At 42.5% G+C, this 17,087-nt stretch overlaps 1 protein-coding gene across 1 annotated transcript in view; it reads left to right on the top strand.

The window, feature by feature from the left end:
* The window catches only part of LOC108425231 (seizure 6-like protein), a 58,004-nt gene that overhangs the window by 39,225 nt on the left and 1,692 nt on the right, over nucleotides 1–17,087 (top strand). The window contains exons 9-16 of the mRNA XM_017693749.2: nucleotides 3,378–3,516; nucleotides 4,168–4,364; nucleotides 11,770–11,964; nucleotides 13,708–13,899; nucleotides 14,112–14,306; nucleotides 14,392–14,427; nucleotides 14,832–14,946; nucleotides 15,132–15,237. Of these exons, the coding sequence (XP_017549238.1) occupies nucleotides 3,378–3,516; nucleotides 4,168–4,364; nucleotides 11,770–11,964; nucleotides 13,708–13,899; nucleotides 14,112–14,306; nucleotides 14,392–14,427; nucleotides 14,832–14,946; nucleotides 15,132–15,237 (1,175 nt within the window). The remainder of the gene's footprint in view (nucleotides 1–3,377; nucleotides 3,517–4,167; nucleotides 4,365–11,769; nucleotides 11,965–13,707; nucleotides 13,900–14,111; nucleotides 14,307–14,391; nucleotides 14,428–14,831; nucleotides 14,947–15,131; nucleotides 15,238–17,087) is intronic.

Consider the following 17,087-nt stretch of genomic DNA (forward strand, 5'->3'; position numbering starts at 1 on the left):
TCAAATTAGAAAACAGATTAAATTAAAAGTAAAACTTTGATTTGACTTTAATTAATTAGTAACGTTTTTTCACATCATCGGGAACTTCAGAGCGGAGGACAGAGAGCTGTTTTGGTCCCGACACTCTCCTGCTACCCGCTTCAGACCAGCTGCCCACACCCACTTGACATGGACTAGCTGCCCATCCTACATTGAGGTTTCTCATGGACTCCTAGCTATTACTACTACTAATACTACTACTATTAATACTAGTAGTATACTAACTTTGTAGGTAGCTTGACTAGAGGAGGATAGGTCCCCCGTGGTGAGCCTTGGTTCCTCCCAAGGTTTCTTCCTTAGCTATGAGGGAGTTTTTCCTTGCCACTGTCGCCCCTGGCTTGCTCAACCCGGAGTTTTTACATACATATCAAAACTTTGTCTTTACTGGAATTCTGTGAAGCTGCTTTGTGTCACCATCCGTTGTAAAAAGCGCTATATAAATAAATTTGATTTGATGATTTGATTACATCACCATGCGCAATGCAAAGTGTCAAATGCAGTGGTATAAAGCACCAACGCTGGACTCTAGAGCAGAGGAGACGTGTTCTCTCGAGTGACGAATCGCGCTTCTCCGTCTGGCAATCTGATGGACGGGTCTGGCTTTGGCAGTTGCCAGGAGAACAATACACTTGGCACAATGCAGGCAGACAAGTAAAGTTTGGTGGAGGAGGGATTGTTTTTCAGGAGTTGGGCTCGGCCCATTATTTCTGGTGAAAGGAACTCTTAATACTTCTGCACAAAGAGATTTAGGACAATTTTATGCTCCCAACTTTGTGGGAACAGTTTGGGGATGGCCCCTTCCTGTTCCAACATGACTGCGCACCAGTGCACAAAGCAAGGTCAATAAAGACATGCATGAGTGAGTTTGGTGTGAAAGAATTTCACTGGCCTGCACAGAGTCCTGACCTCAATCTGACAGAACACCTTTGGGATGAATTGGAGCAGAGACTGCAAGCCAGGCCTTCTCCTCCAACATTTGTGTCTGACCTCACAAATGCACTTCTGGAGGAATGGTCAAAAATTCCCATTAACACACTTCTAAGCCTTCCCAGAAGAGTTTAAGCTGTTGTCAGCCCACCCTTTTGAGCTATATCATATTAAACCCTCTGGATTAAGAATGGGATCTCACTCAAGTTCATATGTGTTTGAAGCCAGAAGAGTGAATACTTTTGGTAATAGAGTGTATATGTTAGTGAGGATGGCTTATTATTCAAAAAGCTCTTAATTGGTAGGTAAACTGGGCAATTATTGTTATAGATTAATCAATACCTGCTTAACGGAAGCAAATAGAATGATCACATTTTCAAACATATTTGGATAGTTGCCTACATTCGGCCTTATAAAGGCTGAGCCTTTATTTATTAGTCATGATTACTAGAATAAATCAAAAGCAGTAAATTGTATTAAGTATGGAGTTTCCCGAAAATGTATAAATGATGCATAAGGACTTAAAATCACACTGTAGTGAAGAGCTAGATTTGTGAATGGCTTCTTTTCTTTCTGCTTACTTGACTAGAGTTACAACAATGCCAAACTCACTTGATCTCATTTCTATTACTGGAAAGTACAACCCCAATTCCATTGAAGTTGGGACGTTGTGTAAAATAAAAAAAAACAGTAAATAAAAACAGAATACGATGATTTGCAAATCCTTTTCAACCTATATTCAATTGAATACACTGTAAAGACAATATATTTAATGTTCAAATGGATAAACTTTATTGTTTTTTGCAAATATTCACTCATTTTGAATTTGGTGCCTGCACCACATTCCAAAGTAGTTGGGACAGGGGCAACAAAAGACTGGGAAAGTTGAGGAATGCTCAAAAAACACCTGTTTGGAACATTCCACAGGTGAACAGAGTAATTGGGTTAAAAGGGAGCATCCCTGAAAGGCTGTCATTCACAAGCAAGGATGGGGCGAGGTTCACCACTTTGTGAACAACTGGCTGAGCAAATAGTCCAACAATTTAAGAACAACGTTTCTCAACGTGCAATTGCAAGGAATTTAGGGATTTCATCATCTACAGTCCATAATGTCATCAAAAGATACGGAGAATCTGGAGAACTCTCTGCAAGTACAGCAAGGCAGAAAACCAACATTGAATGCCTGTGACCTTCGATCCCTCAGGCATCACTGCATTAAAAACCCACATCATTCTGTAATGGATATTACCACATGGGCTCAGGAACACTTCAGAAAACCATTGTAAGTGAACACAGTTCGTCGCTCCATCTACAAGTGCAAGTTAAAACTCTGTCATGCAAAGCGAAAGCCATATATCAACAACACCCAGAAACGCCGCCGGCTTCTCTGGGCCCAAATTCATCTGAGATGGACTGACACAAAGTGGAAAAGTATCCTGTGGTCTGACGAGTCCACATTGCAAATTGTTTTTGGAAATCATGGACGTCGTGTCCTCCAGGCCAAAGAGGAAAAGGACTGTCTGGATTATCAGCACAAATTTCAAAAGCCAGCATCTCTGATGGTATGGAGGTGTGTTAATGCCCATGGCATGGGTAACTTGCACATCTGTGAAGGCACCATTAATGCTGAAAGGTACATACAGGTTTTGGAGTAACATATGCTGCCATCCAAGCAATGTCTTTTTCAGGGACGTCCCTGTTTATTTCAGCAAGACAATGCCAAGCCATATTCTGCACGTGTTACAACAGCGTGGCTTCGTAGTAAAAGAGTGCAGGTACTATATTGGCCTGCCTGCAGTCCAGACCTGTCTCCTATTGAAAATGTGTGGCACATTATGAAGCGCAAAATGTGACAACGGAGACCCCGGAGTGTTGAGCAACTGAAGTTGTGCATCAAGCAAGAATGGGAAAGAATTCCACCTACAAAGCTTCAACAATTAGTGTCCACAGTTCCCAAATGCTTATTGAGTGTTGTTAAAAGGAAAGGTGATGTAACACAGTGGTAAACATGCCCCTGTGCCAACTTCTTCATCAAATTCAAAATGAGTGAATATTTGCAAAAAGCAATAAAGTTTATCCATTTGAACATTAAATATCTTGTCTTTGTAGTGAATTCAATTGAATATAGGTTGAAAATGATTTGGAAATCATCATATTCTGTTTTTATTTATGTTTTACACAACGTCCCAACTTCATTGGAATTGGGGTTGTAAGCTGTGGAGAACACAGCTTGTGGTGATCTTTTTTTCTGATTATGCCCAACAACACTGGATAAATTAACAGAGGAAGGCTGAAAACAGGAATAACAGAGGAATAACTGAAACAGCAGCCTTGAACAGTCAAATGGGGAAACTGTTGAGCTGTTAATGAAGTATGCTTAAACAGTAAGTCTTTTGGCTTTCTCTATACAGCTCTGTGTGGGGGTGACCTGTCTGGACCTGGTGGGGTCATCCTATCCCCAAACTGGCCTGAATGGTATGGTGAGGGTGAGGACTGTAGCTGGAGAATTCACGTCGGTGAGGACAAGCGTGTCCTTTTGGATGTGCAGCTGTGGGTTCCCATTTTCTTCACTTATGGATTTGAAATGTCTGGCCATAGATAAATAGTGTGTATCTTAATAATAATAAACATGAACATATTGATAATAATAAACATGTTAATAAACATAGCCTTGTTCCTGTGGACCAAAGGCAGATAAGATGGCAAAAACATAACATCCTAGTCCTCAAGACTCGAAGAAAACAATTTATGCTTTGCAATATTTGTTTTCTTCAGGCAGGCTGAAATGGACAACATGCACCACCAAAACAGCAGTGCCATTTATTAAAAAAAAAAGCTGTGGAAAACTATATTGAAGCATATTGGTTGTTGTGTTTGCTCTAATTGGTTATTGGTTTAATTCTTATCTAACATGCAGCTGATCAATGTTCTAGGAGCACCAACAACCTGCAATACACTCAGAAAAGAATATGATGTAATTTGTCACAATAACGCTAACATATCATACTTCCCACCCCTATTGTGGACATAGTACAGTGTCAAGTCTTCCCTGATCCAGCACACCTCGTCTAGCTCATTAAGACCTAGATGAATGCTGTAAATAATCTGATGCATCCAAACTTATTTAGATTTGCAGTTTTTCAGGCTGTAGGATTACTAAACTACTTGAATGCATCTTTTTTTTTCTTTCTTTCTCTCCAGCCTGAACCTTAGTGACAGCGATATGCTGACCATCCTGGATGGGGATGAGGTCACCACTCGCATCCTAGGCCAGTATGTGGGAGGCACCAGCCCATTCAAGCTATCCTCTACCACCCCTGACCTCACCATCACTTTCCATTCTGACCCAGCTGGCTTGGTCTTCGGCAAAGGAGAGGGCTTCATTATCAACTACATGGGTAAGAGCACTATATTTTATCTCATCTTACATAACATGTCACTGATACACCCAGAGGCATTGATAATGTCTCCTTTAACTGATCAAAGTGTAGTTTATAAATGTGTGTACATGCATTCAGAATGAAATTGAGTTAAGATAAAAGGCAACCTAAGTATGACACATATTCCTATGCATTTAATGTCTTTGTGCAAATTTCTGCCATCCATCCTCCCTCAACCACTTATCCGGGTCGCGGGGGCAGCACTCTAAGCAAAGAGGCCCAGCACTACTACGAGCCTCTCCCGAATCACTGATCTTCTCACCCTATCTCTAAGGAAGAGCCCGGCAACTCTACAGAGAAAGCTCATTTCGGCCCGCTTGTATCCGCAATCTCATTCTTTCAGTCACTACCCAAAGCTTGTGACCGTAGGTGAGAGTCGGAACGTAGATTGACCGGTAAATTGACAGCTTCGCCTTTTGGCTCAGCTCTCTCTTCACCATGACAGACCGGTATAGGGTCCGCATTACTGAAGACGCCGCACCAATCAGCCTGTCAACCTCTCGCTCCATCCTTCCTTCACTCGTGAACAAAATCCCAAGATATTTGAACTCTTCCACTTGGGGCAAAGAATTCACTCCAGACCTGGACAGAGCATTCCACCCTTTTCCGACTGAGGACTATGGTCTCAGATTTAGAGGTGCTGATTTTCATCCCAGCTGCTTCAGTCAGCTGCAAACTGGGCCAGAGAGAGCTGGAGGTCCCAGGACGCCAACAGGACCACATCATCCGCAAAAAGCAGACATGAAAGCCTGAGGCCACCATACTGGACACCCTCTGCCACTTGGCTGTTCCGAGAAATTCTGTCCATAAAAGTTGGACAAGGTGACAACGGACAGCCCTGGCAGAGTCCATCCCTGACTGGAAACCAATCCGACTTACTGCCGGCTATACGAACCAAGCTCCTGCTCCGTTTGTACAGGGACTGATAACGTAACAATGAGCCCCTCACCCTGTACTCCTGGAGCACTCCCCACAGGATCCCCCGAAGGACGCGGTCGAATGCCTTCTCCAAATCCACAAAACACATGTAGACTGGTTGGGTGAACTCCCACACACCCTCCAGGACCCTGATGAGGATAAAAAGCTGGTCCCATGTTCCATGATCTGGGCGAAACCCGCATTGTTCCTCTTGTAGCTGAGATTCAACTATCGGTCGGACTCTTCTCCAGTACCCCTGCATAGACCTTACTGGGTAGGCTGAGAAGTGTAACCCCCCAATAGTTGGAACACACCCTACGGTCCCCTTTCTTAAAAAGGGCTCTGCCATTGCAGGGGGAGCGCCCCAGATGTCCACGTGATGTTGCAGAGGCGTGTCAGCCAAGACAGCCCTACAACATCCAGAGCCCTCAGGAATTCCGGGCGGATCTCATCCACCCCCGGTGCTCTGCCACCAAGGAGTTTTCCAACCACCTTGGCTACCTCAGCCCGAGTGAAGGACAGACCCTCGCTCGGATCTCCAAGCTCTGCCTCCTTTGGTGAAGGATCATTGGTGGGATTGAGAAGATCCTTGAAGTATTCCTTCCACCGTCCATTGACATCCCCAGTTGAAGTCAGCAGCCCCCCAGCCTCACTGTATACAGTGTTGGTCGGAAACCGCTTTCCTCTCCTGAGGCACCTGACGGTTTGCCAAAACCTTCTCAGTGCCTGTCAATAGTCTTTCTCCATGGCCTCCCCAAACTCCTCCCACACCCGAGTTTTTACCTTAGCAACCACCTAAACCGCGACCCGCTTGGCCCTTCGGCACCCATCTTTTGCCTCCAGAGTCCCACAAGCCAATCAGGCCCAATAGGACTCTTTCTTCAGCTTAACAGCTTCCTTTACCCGAGGTGTCCACCAACGGGTTCAGGGATTGCCGCCACGACAGGCACCTACGACCTTGCGGCCACAGCTCCGATCCACTGCATCGACAATGGAGGCACGGAACAGGGCCCACTCGGACTTGATGCCACCGGCCTCCCTCGGTATGCGGTCGAAGCTTTGTCGGATGTGGGAGTTGAAGATCTTTCTGGTGGGTTGCTCTGCCAGACGTTTCCAACAAACCCTCACAACTCGTTCAGCTCTGCCAGGTCTGTCCAGTATTTTCACCCACCATCTGATCCAATTCGCCACTAGGTGGTGATCGGTTGACAGCTCCACTCCTCTCTTCACTTGGGTGTCGAAAACACATGGTTGCTAGCGCCAGCTGGCTCTCTTCCTCCGAGGGGTAGTTCTCTGCCTCTCGGTTTTTCTTATCCTGACCCTTCCCCTCCTCCCACTCACACCTCTCACACCCCGGTTTAGTGCACCCTGCCTGGTGGGGGGACTGGCCGGTCGTTCGGGGCCAAGGTGGCTGCCTCCCTGGGTTGCCGCTGGCCCGGTGCTGGTGTCCGCCGGCCGACAATGTGAGTCCATGTATGTTCCGTGTGTGTGCATGAGTGGGTGACTGGCGTGTGTGAGTGTGGGTGTGGGTGTGTGTGGGTGCATGTGAGCATGTGAGTGTGGACAGCTGGGCCTGGGTCTATGACTTGCTGAGCCTGGACATCTGTGGTACATGGTGGTGGGCAGGAGTTACCCCTCCCCACCGCTCCTCGCTGCTGTCCAGATGACATACCTGTGGAGGTATGGAGATGTTTAGGAGAGAAGGCAGTGGACTTTTTAACCAGGTTGTTTAACAAAATCCTGGAGTGAGAGGAAGCCTGATGAGTGGAGAAGCAGTGTACTGGTCCCCATTTTTAAGAACAAGGGTGATGTGCAGAGCTGCAGTAACTACAGAGGTATAAAGTTGATGAGCCACACCATGAAGGTATGGGAAAGAGGAGAAGTACAGAGAAGGTCAGAAGGAGCTACATTGTGTCTTTGTGGATCTAGAGAAGGCATATGATAGGGTGCCAAGGGAGGTGTAGCTGAAAAGTATGTTAGGGTGGTGCAGGACATGTATGAGGATAGTGAGACAATGGTGAGGTGTCCAGTTGGAGTGACAAATGGTTTCAAGGTGAAGGTAGGGTTACATCAGGGATCAGCTTTGAGCCCCTTCTTGTTTGCAATGGTGATGGAAAGGTTGACAGATGAGGTCAGGCAGGAGGCTCCATGGAGCATGATGTTTGCAGATGACATTGTAATCTGTGGTGACAGTAGAGAACAGGTGGAAGAGAATCTGGAGAGGTGGAGGTTTGCACTGGAGAGGAGAGGAATGAAGGTCAGTAGACAAGACGGAATACATGTGAGTGAATGAGAGGGAGGCAGGTGGAAAGGTGAAGATGCAAGGAGTAGAGGTTGTAAAGGTGGATGACTTCAAATATCTTGGGTCAACCATCCAGAGCAATGGACAGTGTAGAAAAGAGGTGAAAAAGAGTGTGCAGGCAGGATGGAGTGGGTAGAGATGGGTGTCAGGGCTTATGTGTGACAGAAGAATAGCAGCAAGAGTAAAAGGAAAGGTTTACAAGACAGTAGTGCGTCCTGCTATGATGTATGGTTTGGAGACTGTGGCTGAGCTGGAGGTGGCGGAGATGAAGATGCTGAGATTTTCGTTGGGAGTGAAAAGGATGGACAAGATTAGAAATGAGCAGATCAGAGGGACAGTGAAGGTAGAGCAGTTTGGAGATAAAGCCAGAGAGGCCAGGTTGAGATGGTTTGGACATGTGTTGAGGAATAGTGGATATATTGGTCAAAGAATGTTGGAGATGGAGCTGCTGGGTAGAAGGAGAAGAGGTAGACCTCAGAGAAGGTTTATGGATGTAGTGAAGGTAGACATGGAAGAGGAAGAAGAAGAAGAAGAAGAAATAGGCACTGTTGTCCTCCACTATTGGAGAGAGTTTCAGTGCTTTTTAATACAGACTAAAAACATCACACACAATACTCGCTGATATTTTCAGTTGAAATTTATGATCTTTTGTGAAATTTTGCTTTGGTAATGCAGGGGTTGCACAGAGAAAAAAAGTTTGTGTGTGCTTTTAACAATCACCTGGAAAAGAAATGTCCTATCATAATTGAGAATTAGCAAAGTATTAGAAATTGTTTTAGTTTTTTTTTTTTTTTTTTTTTTTTTACTAAAACAATTAGATTTTACATTTTCATTATCACCAGAGAAGCGGAAGATGATGGATGGATGGATGGATTTTCATTATCATATCAGGCATAATGTGATATGGCAGGCATTAACAATGTTTTTCCATCACAGATAAATAAAAATGTTTAAAAAAACCTTCTCTTTTTTCTGTCTCTGAGCAAAAAAAGTGGCAACCATATTAGTACCAAAAATGAAACGAGCTTTTCACAGATGTTAAATAGCACGTAGTCAAAATTTACTTTCAGTCTTGGTTCATCAGAATGATTCATTTTACAATTTATCATTATAATAATCTCTCAGTATTTTGTGTTAGAGCGAAACTATTGTAACCACCTTATTGATCTTTTTATGGGCAGGAAAGGGCCATTGTGCCTATTTAGTAAATCACAATGGCCACTATTTAAATGACATTTTTAGTAAAATGTTTTGGGAGCAAAGCAGTTTCAAAGCAGAGAAATGGGACTGCTGGCTTGAACCTGTAAAACATTCTATACCTCACACATACTGCCAAACTTTCCTTTGCACATTTGCACATTTCCTTTGGCCGCTCTTTCCACACTGCCTAGTTCTTATCTCTTCCTTTCTATAACCTATCATCTCTGCACTCATTCTCACATTCAGTTTTTGTCTTACTCCCACAGATTGCACACTCAAAAGCAACTTTACACACACATACACAAACAAATCTTTACAGCAAATGGATTAAAATAGGGGTGCACAATCGTTTTGTCTCAGGTGGCAATGTTTGTGATGGGCCACAGGCCAAAAAGACAAAATAGTATGCAAATAAAGAAGGTAGATAGGTTTGAAATAATGTTTTTTAAAAAGGAAAATATTTTGTAACATTACAACTACTTTTTTTTTACAAAATTTAAAAAGAAAAATAAGAATTCAATGTGCTGCAAAAGTCAGAGATCAAATTTTATTTAATTTTTAGGAAAAAAGGTTATACATAAAAGTTATACATTTCTTTTGAGATTAGATTATAAGAGACAGAAGGGGGGGACATAATTTGAAAAAATAGTTTCCAAAACCTTGAGTTAAAGAAACTTTAAAGCTTTAAAGAAATTTGGGCTCTTTACATCCGTGCAAGACCTGGTAGACTATTGAAAATGTCACCATCAGATTAAAAACTCCTTTCCTCTCTGAGACAGAGAGGAGAAAATCAAGCTCCACTCTTGCTTCAGATCTGAAAAAGTCCACCTTCCGCTGTGAGAAGACAACTCAACGCTGTTGGTCTGAAATGAGATGTGACTGTCAAGAAGCCGTTGCTGGGAAAAGGAAATAGACAGACTCAAACAAAAACTCTGCTAGTCTTGTGAACATAATGAGCCACTCCAGAGCCCAGAGCTTAACATTATTTGTGTTTAGGATTACTTGGATCATGAGAGGCATAAAATGCAGCCAACTTCTAAGACTGAACTTTGGAAAAACATCCCTGTAGATTTTTTTGAAAAGCTGAAAGTGAGTTTCCATAAAACAATGAAAGGTGTAATAAACTAATAAAAAGTAATAAGCATAATAATGTGGATACACTAAATACTGAAAAAAATTATATTTAGGTTTCTCTGTTATTTTTTGTTAAGTATATGTTGTCTCCTTGATTCTGCCCAATGCTGAAAAATACATTTCTATTTTAGCATAAAATTAAATAAATAAAGGGGGTCTCTGGCTTTTGTACAGTAGTGTAATGAATAGAAAAACATGTTTGTCCTCTCATTGTGTGTGCGAATGGGGTTATGGCAGAGGTGTCCAGTCTTATCCACAAAGGGCCAGTGTGGCTGCAGATTCTCATTCCAACAAAGCAGGAGACCACCTGAACAGCAGTTCAAATACAGAATCCAAATGATATGCAAGTGGGATCAGGTGTGCTCCGGCTTGTTTTCAGTGAAAACCTGCAGCCACACCGGTCCTTTGTGGATAACATTGCACACCCCTGGGTTAAGTAACTCTGGCAGGCCACATTAAAAGTCCTGATGGACCCACTGGGCACACTTAGGGCAGCTGTGGATTACAGTAATCAGTCACTCACACACATATACCATTTAGATTTCCCAGTGTGTAAACACACCAGCTGCATCTAAATAGCAAAGCCAACATTACATTATTACTAAACCCCTTTTCCCCAGTAAAAACCTGTAATTGTTTTTACAAATACCCTTGACATGACAGGAAGTTTTTACTGGTAACTTTTAGTCATTTATAAAAATTTGATGGGCATTCCTTTCTCAGGTTTACCTGGTGAGTTTGACATGCATTTTGTCTGTATTTATTTATGTACTTTTAAAATTGAGCATTAAGATTTTCATACTTCACTTTTTTCGGTGCGTAATGACCGAAAGAACGAGATCGCGAATACAAGCGGCCGAAATGAGTTTTCTCCGCAGGGTGTCTGGACTCTCCCTTAGAGATAGGGTGAGAAGTTCGGTCATCCGGGAGGGACTCGGAGTAGAGCCGCTGCTTTTCCACGTCGAGAGGAGCCAGCTGAGGTGGTTCCGGCATCTTGTTAGGATGCCTCCTGGACGCCTCCCTTGGGAGGTGTCACAGGCAAGTCCACCCGGGAGGAAACCCTGGGGAAGACCCAGGACACGCTGGCGAGACTATATCGCCCAGCTGGCCTGGGAGCGCCTTGGAATCCCCCCCAGGGAGCTAGTGGAAGTGGCTGGGGAAAGGGAGGTCTGGGCCTCATTGCTTAGGATGCTGCCCCCGCGACCCGAACCCCGGAGAAGCGGAAGATGATGGATGGATGGATGGGACTTTTTTTCGGTGCCATAAGTTGTCACTGTCAAAATAAAACCTTGTATCTCTGAAATAATTACTTTGTAAGAGAAGGAAAAAAACATTCTTATATGTATGTTAATGTAACAGGATTTTGGACCATTACTCCATTTAATCTCACTCATTCATCCAGTGTTCACACAATATAAGATTAAGTGACCCTTATTAGTCCCACAACGGGGAAATTTCACCTCCGCATTTAACCCATCTGTGAAGTGAAACACCACATACACACTAGTGAGTACACACACACTAGGGGGCAGTGAGCACACTTGCCCGGAGCGATGGGCAGCCCAATCCGCAGCGCCCAGGGAGCAGTTGGGGTTAGGTGTCTTGCTCAAGGACACCTCAGTCATGTGCTGTCTGCTCTGGGGATCAAACCGGTGACCTTCCGGTCACGAGGCTGGATCCCTAACCTCCAGCCCACGACTGCCCCAGCTAGTATGATTTAAAAAGTATTTTTTAGGTTTTATCTACTATTTTAGCTGTTTCTCTAGTAATCAATGTTAAGATGACTGAATTACCTTGTCTTTATCTCAGAGGTGTCTCGTAACGACTCCTGCCCGGACCTTCCTGAGATCCAAAATGGCTGGAAGACCACCTCACATGCCTCGCTAGTGCGGGGAGCAAGGATCACCTACCAGTGTGACCCTGGCTATGATTTAGTAGGAAAAGAGACCCTGACCTGTCAGCTGGACCTGAGTTGGAGCACTCAGCCACCTTTCTGTGAGAAAAGTAAGTCTAAAACACAACTGGATCGTGACATTGAGGACTGCCGGCTTTTATTTGTGTACACTGAATTATTTGGTGAAGCATATAGAATCTGCCCATTTCTGAATCACAAGTAATTGGACATTTGACCTCTTTGGTGTTTCTAGGCCACCACCATCATTTGTTGTATGAGAGAGCTAACAACCAGTTGTATCTGATCTTCAAATATGTAGGCACCAGGGTGACCTCAGGGTTCAGCACAAGATGCAAACCGTGCCAAGAACAGAAAGGCCAGGTTATTGAAGATGATATAGAGGCACAGTCTTATGTGCAAATGGGACAAAGATGAATCTGTGTCAGAGTTGAGGGAATGGAAAAAAATGAGGAGAAAAAAGGTAACCACCTAATCTAAATTGTTGCCAGTGGACTGGCTGACTTGCCTTGCACCCAAGTCAACCCCCCTCAGCATACATTCCACTTACTGAAGGCAAAAAGCCCCTGAAACAAATATGCAGTGTCTAGGGATTGAAGACATCAGTAAGTCATCAATTGCAAAAAAGCACAAATCATGACAAATTGATTGAAGATTGTCAGTTTGTCCTTTATTACCAATGTTCCACTGACTCTGTATAAAAGCGTCTTTGAGTCCTAAATGGATCATCCGATATACCGTAGATGAAAATATCCTCAAATTAAAAGCTGACGTTATACACTCTAACCTCAGAGCCAAACAAAACTGTCAGATTACTTACAAGCTGCACTATATGATTAATGACACGTATCCATGTTGCACTGGAGTGAGGATAGACAGTTATTTGGAAATTATTTTGTACAGTGCACATGGTATCATTTTGCAAGATTGTTTGAGCGATATGTTCATTTTAGGTATTATAAGGCTTTTGATCTGTGAACTGATAAGAAGCTAACTGTCTTTAGCCTGGAGGACACAGTGTCCATGATTTCCAAAAAGAATTTTAAATGTTGATTCATCGGACCACAGGACACTTTTCCACTTCACCTTAGTCTATTTATATAAACTTGGGCCCAGAGAAGGTGGCAGCGATTGTGTATCCTGTTTATATATGATTTCTTCCTTGCGTTTTAGAGTGTGAATTTGCATTTATGGATGCACTGATGAACTGTTTTCACAGGCATTGCTTTTTAGATGTGTTCCTGAGCCCATGCAATGATTTCCACTACAGAATCATGTGTTTTTATTGCAGTGCCGCATTAATGTTATTATGTACTGTAGATGATGAAAAGCAAAAGTTCTTTGCTATTTTATGTTGAGAAATGCCCAATCATGCTACTGACCTGTTGCCAATTAACCACTAGATTTTTTTTTTAGCATTGCAAAACTTTTCCAGCCTTTTGTTGCCCCGGTCCCAACTTTTTTTGGAACATGTTTTTGGCATCAAATTCAAAATGGGCATATATTTTTTAAAAAACACTCAAATTTCTCAGTTTCAACATTTGATATGTTGTTGTTGTACTATTGAAATGTAAAGTTTAAATAATTTGCACATCCTTGCTTTTTGCTTTTATTTACATTTTGCACAGCATCCCAATTTTTTTGGAAATGGGGTTGTATATATGTGTCTTAAAGTAACATACATTTAGCTCATTTGTGTCATCAGTGTGTCATATAGTGCCTGACTATTTGAGTATTTACATTTGGCTTTTTCATAATCACACCTCTATCCAATCAGCCCAAGATGTATTAGGTTGGCTGCATCAGTTATGTCATGTTTGTGTCTTTCCTGGCAGTTATGTACTGTACAGACCCAGGCCATGTTGAGCACTCTGTACGTACCCTCTCTGACCCCAAACTGCTGGTGGGTACCACCATTCAGTACAGCTGCAATCCAGGTTACATATTGCAGGGTGGTGCAACTTTAACCTGTTATGGTCGAGAGCCTGGAACTCCAGTGTGGACCTCCCGCCTGCCGCACTGCGTCTGTAAGTTTTTAAAGCAACACATTGAGTCCTTTTTTCCGTTTGTACCTGATATGACCTCAGTTCACTCTAAAAAGTTCACTTCTGTTCTGTAATTGTTTTCCCTACCCTTATTCTTTCTTCAGATTCTTTCTTGGCTTGTTTTTTGTGCCAGTATTTCTTCTTCTTCTGCCTTCAGTTTTACCCCTTTTTCACTCTCTCTCTATTCACCCCAGCGGAAGAGTCAGTTTCTTGTGAGAATCCTGGTCTTCCAGACAATGGCTATCAGATCTTGTCTAAGAGGCTGTACTTGCCCGGAGAATCCCTGACCTTCATGTGTTATCAGGGCTACGAACTCATTGGAGAGATTGCCATCAAGTGCATCCTGGGGAATCCCTCGTTTTGGAGTGGACCATTACCCCTGTGTAGAGGTAAAGCCAGTTATACACATCATTATACCAAGTAAACAGTATTTTCTAGTGTACCATTGATTTCTGTCTTTTTATCATTTTTTAGCCAATCATGAATGCTCTAGCAACCATGCTTTAGAAGGTAAGTCTCATTATTGTAATCTTTCCATTCCTGTGATTAATTAACAATTCATTATTGCTAGTATTCATTCTAGGATCATTTTTCAAAATAATAGATGACCTCAATCAAGAGGCCATATGGTTTTTTAATTAGGTACTTGTAAGAACCATAACAGTGTTCTCCAAGAGGAAGTACTCAGTTTCTGTCATTACACTCTGTTTACTAATGTGGTGTAAATTCTCTGTTCCAAAAGTGAGTAGTTCAGTTCAGTGTTACATGCCAGAAATCTAAATCCTTCCCGGAGTATTGTTCTAACTTCCTGGTATCCCTAGTTAGCTTAGTAGTTGATGTTTATTACTTTCTGAACCTGAATTTCTCTCCTCTGCTCTGTTTTTTGCCATTATTAATATATTATATTCTTCTAGTGGCAGAGGCTACTGCAGAATCATCTCTAGATGGGGGAAGCATGGCTCTGGCCATTTTCATATTAGTGCTGCTGCTCTCTGTTTTGCTTGGAGGCACCTATATTTATCTAACAAGGTCAGCATAAACAGTTTCTAACAGTGTTTTGTACTGATCCTATGAGAATTGAGAAAGGATTTTACCATGTGATTTGAAATCTATTTGAAAGGTTTGGATGCTTAACATGTTTACATTTGCTATTTGAATGTGTATACTATGTCTGGGGAGTTGTTATAACTGTTCATCCTGCTCTTCTGAACCAGGTGTCGATATCACTCCAACCTGCGCCTGCCTCTCATGTACCCTCACCCATACAGCCAGATCACTGTGGAGACCGAATTTGACAACCCTCTTTATGAGACAGGAGGGGTGAGTATAATACAGACCCACATCTACTGCAATATTAAAACTACCTTCAGATAAACTACAGTTATTCTGATTTCTTTACTACACTATTAACTATTTAGCACAGTGAGTTCTACAACCCCAATTCCAGGGATGTTGTGTAAAACATAAATAAAAACAGAATACGATGATTTGCAAATCCTTTTCAACCTATATTTAATTGAATACACTACAAAGACAAGATATTTAATGTTCAAACAGATAAACTTTATTGCTTTTTGCAAATATTCACTCATTTTGAATTTGATGCCTGCAACACGTTCCACAGAAGTTGGGACAGGGGCGTGTTTACCACTGTGTTACATCACCTTTCCTTTTAACAACACTCAATAAGCGTTTGGGAACTGAGGACACTAATTGTTGAAGCTTTGTAGGTGGAATTCTTTCCCATTCTTGCTTGATGCACAACTTCAGTTGCTCAACAGTCCGGAGACTCCGTTGTCATATTTTGCGCTTCATAATGCGCCACACATTTTCAATGGGAAACAGGTCTGGACTGCAGGCAGGCCAGTCTAGTACCTGCACTCTTTTACTATGAAGCCACACTGTTGTAACACATGCAGAATGTGTCTTGGCATTGTCTTGCTGAAATAAGCAGGGATGACCCTGAAAAAGACGTTGCTTAGATGGCAGCATATGTTGCTCCAAAACCTGTATGTACCTTTCAGCATTAATGGTGCCTTCACAGATGTGCAAGTTACCCATGCCATGGGCAATAAGACACCTCCATACCATCTTTGAAGTGTATTCAACTGATTATAGGTTGAAAAGGATTTGAAAATCATCATATTCGTTTTTTATTTATGTTTTACACAACGTCCCAACTTCATTGGAATTGGGGTTGTAATTGTACTATGACATTGCACTCCCCTGACTCATGCTATTTATGTTATAAAATTGCAAAAGATATGGCAAAAAAACATGGCTAAAAGTGAGTGCAAGCGAGTAAGGATAAGTTAAGAATATTTCATATATGTACTTTATGCTCATAAGACAGAGCATATAGCATTTATACAAAGATGCATATTAGAGGGATATGTATAGTGTGGAGTTTGCATGTTCTCCCTGTGTCTGCATGAGTTTCCTCCAGGTTCTCTGGTTTCCTCCCAAAGACAAGCAGTTAGGCCAATTGGACATGCTACATTGCCCCTAGGTGTGAGTGTGTGTGTGATTGTGTATGTCTGTCTGCCCTGCGATGGACTGGCGACCTGTCCAGGGTGTATCCTGCTTTCCGCCCGATGACCGCTGGGATATGCTCCAGCATCCCCCTGCGACCCTGAGGGAGAAGCAGCTTAGAAAATGTTTGTGTGTGTGTGTGTGTGTGTGTGTGTGTGTAATGTGAGTATGTCTAGCAGTTTTGGGCCTCAATACATACAACTTGCTTCCCCCTGCTTATAGGCAGTATTCTAACCTCAAACCTAAAGCAACTTATTGAGACGTTCTTATTAGAAAGTTTAGTTGCCCCTGCACATGACTGGTGCTTACTGACTTCAGCCATCAGCTCTGCTCTTCACAGTAAACAATGGCAATCAACATAAAAAGTACATTAAATTGTCTGTACAGTTTTATAGCAAAATATTTCATGATTTTTTTAAAAAGAACGTTTATTCTTGCAGAATTGCCTAGACTATTAAAGAAAAGCTCTATGTTACAACATTATGAGGATTTAATTGCATTCAGCCACAAGAACACTAGTGAGGTCAGATACTGATGTTGGTTGATTAGTTCTTGATGACATAAAGCACCCTAACTTGTCCCAAAGGTAGAGTGATGAAGCACCTCTGTCAGTGGTGTGCCATCACTCCAGAGAACGT

The sequence above is a fragment of the Pygocentrus nattereri genome, chromosome 18 (genome assembly GCF_015220715.1).
Source record: "Pygocentrus nattereri isolate fPygNat1 chromosome 18, fPygNat1.pri, whole genome shotgun sequence".
In the NCBI taxonomy this organism is placed as follows: Eukaryota; Metazoa; Chordata; class Actinopteri; order Characiformes; family Serrasalmidae; genus Pygocentrus; species Pygocentrus nattereri.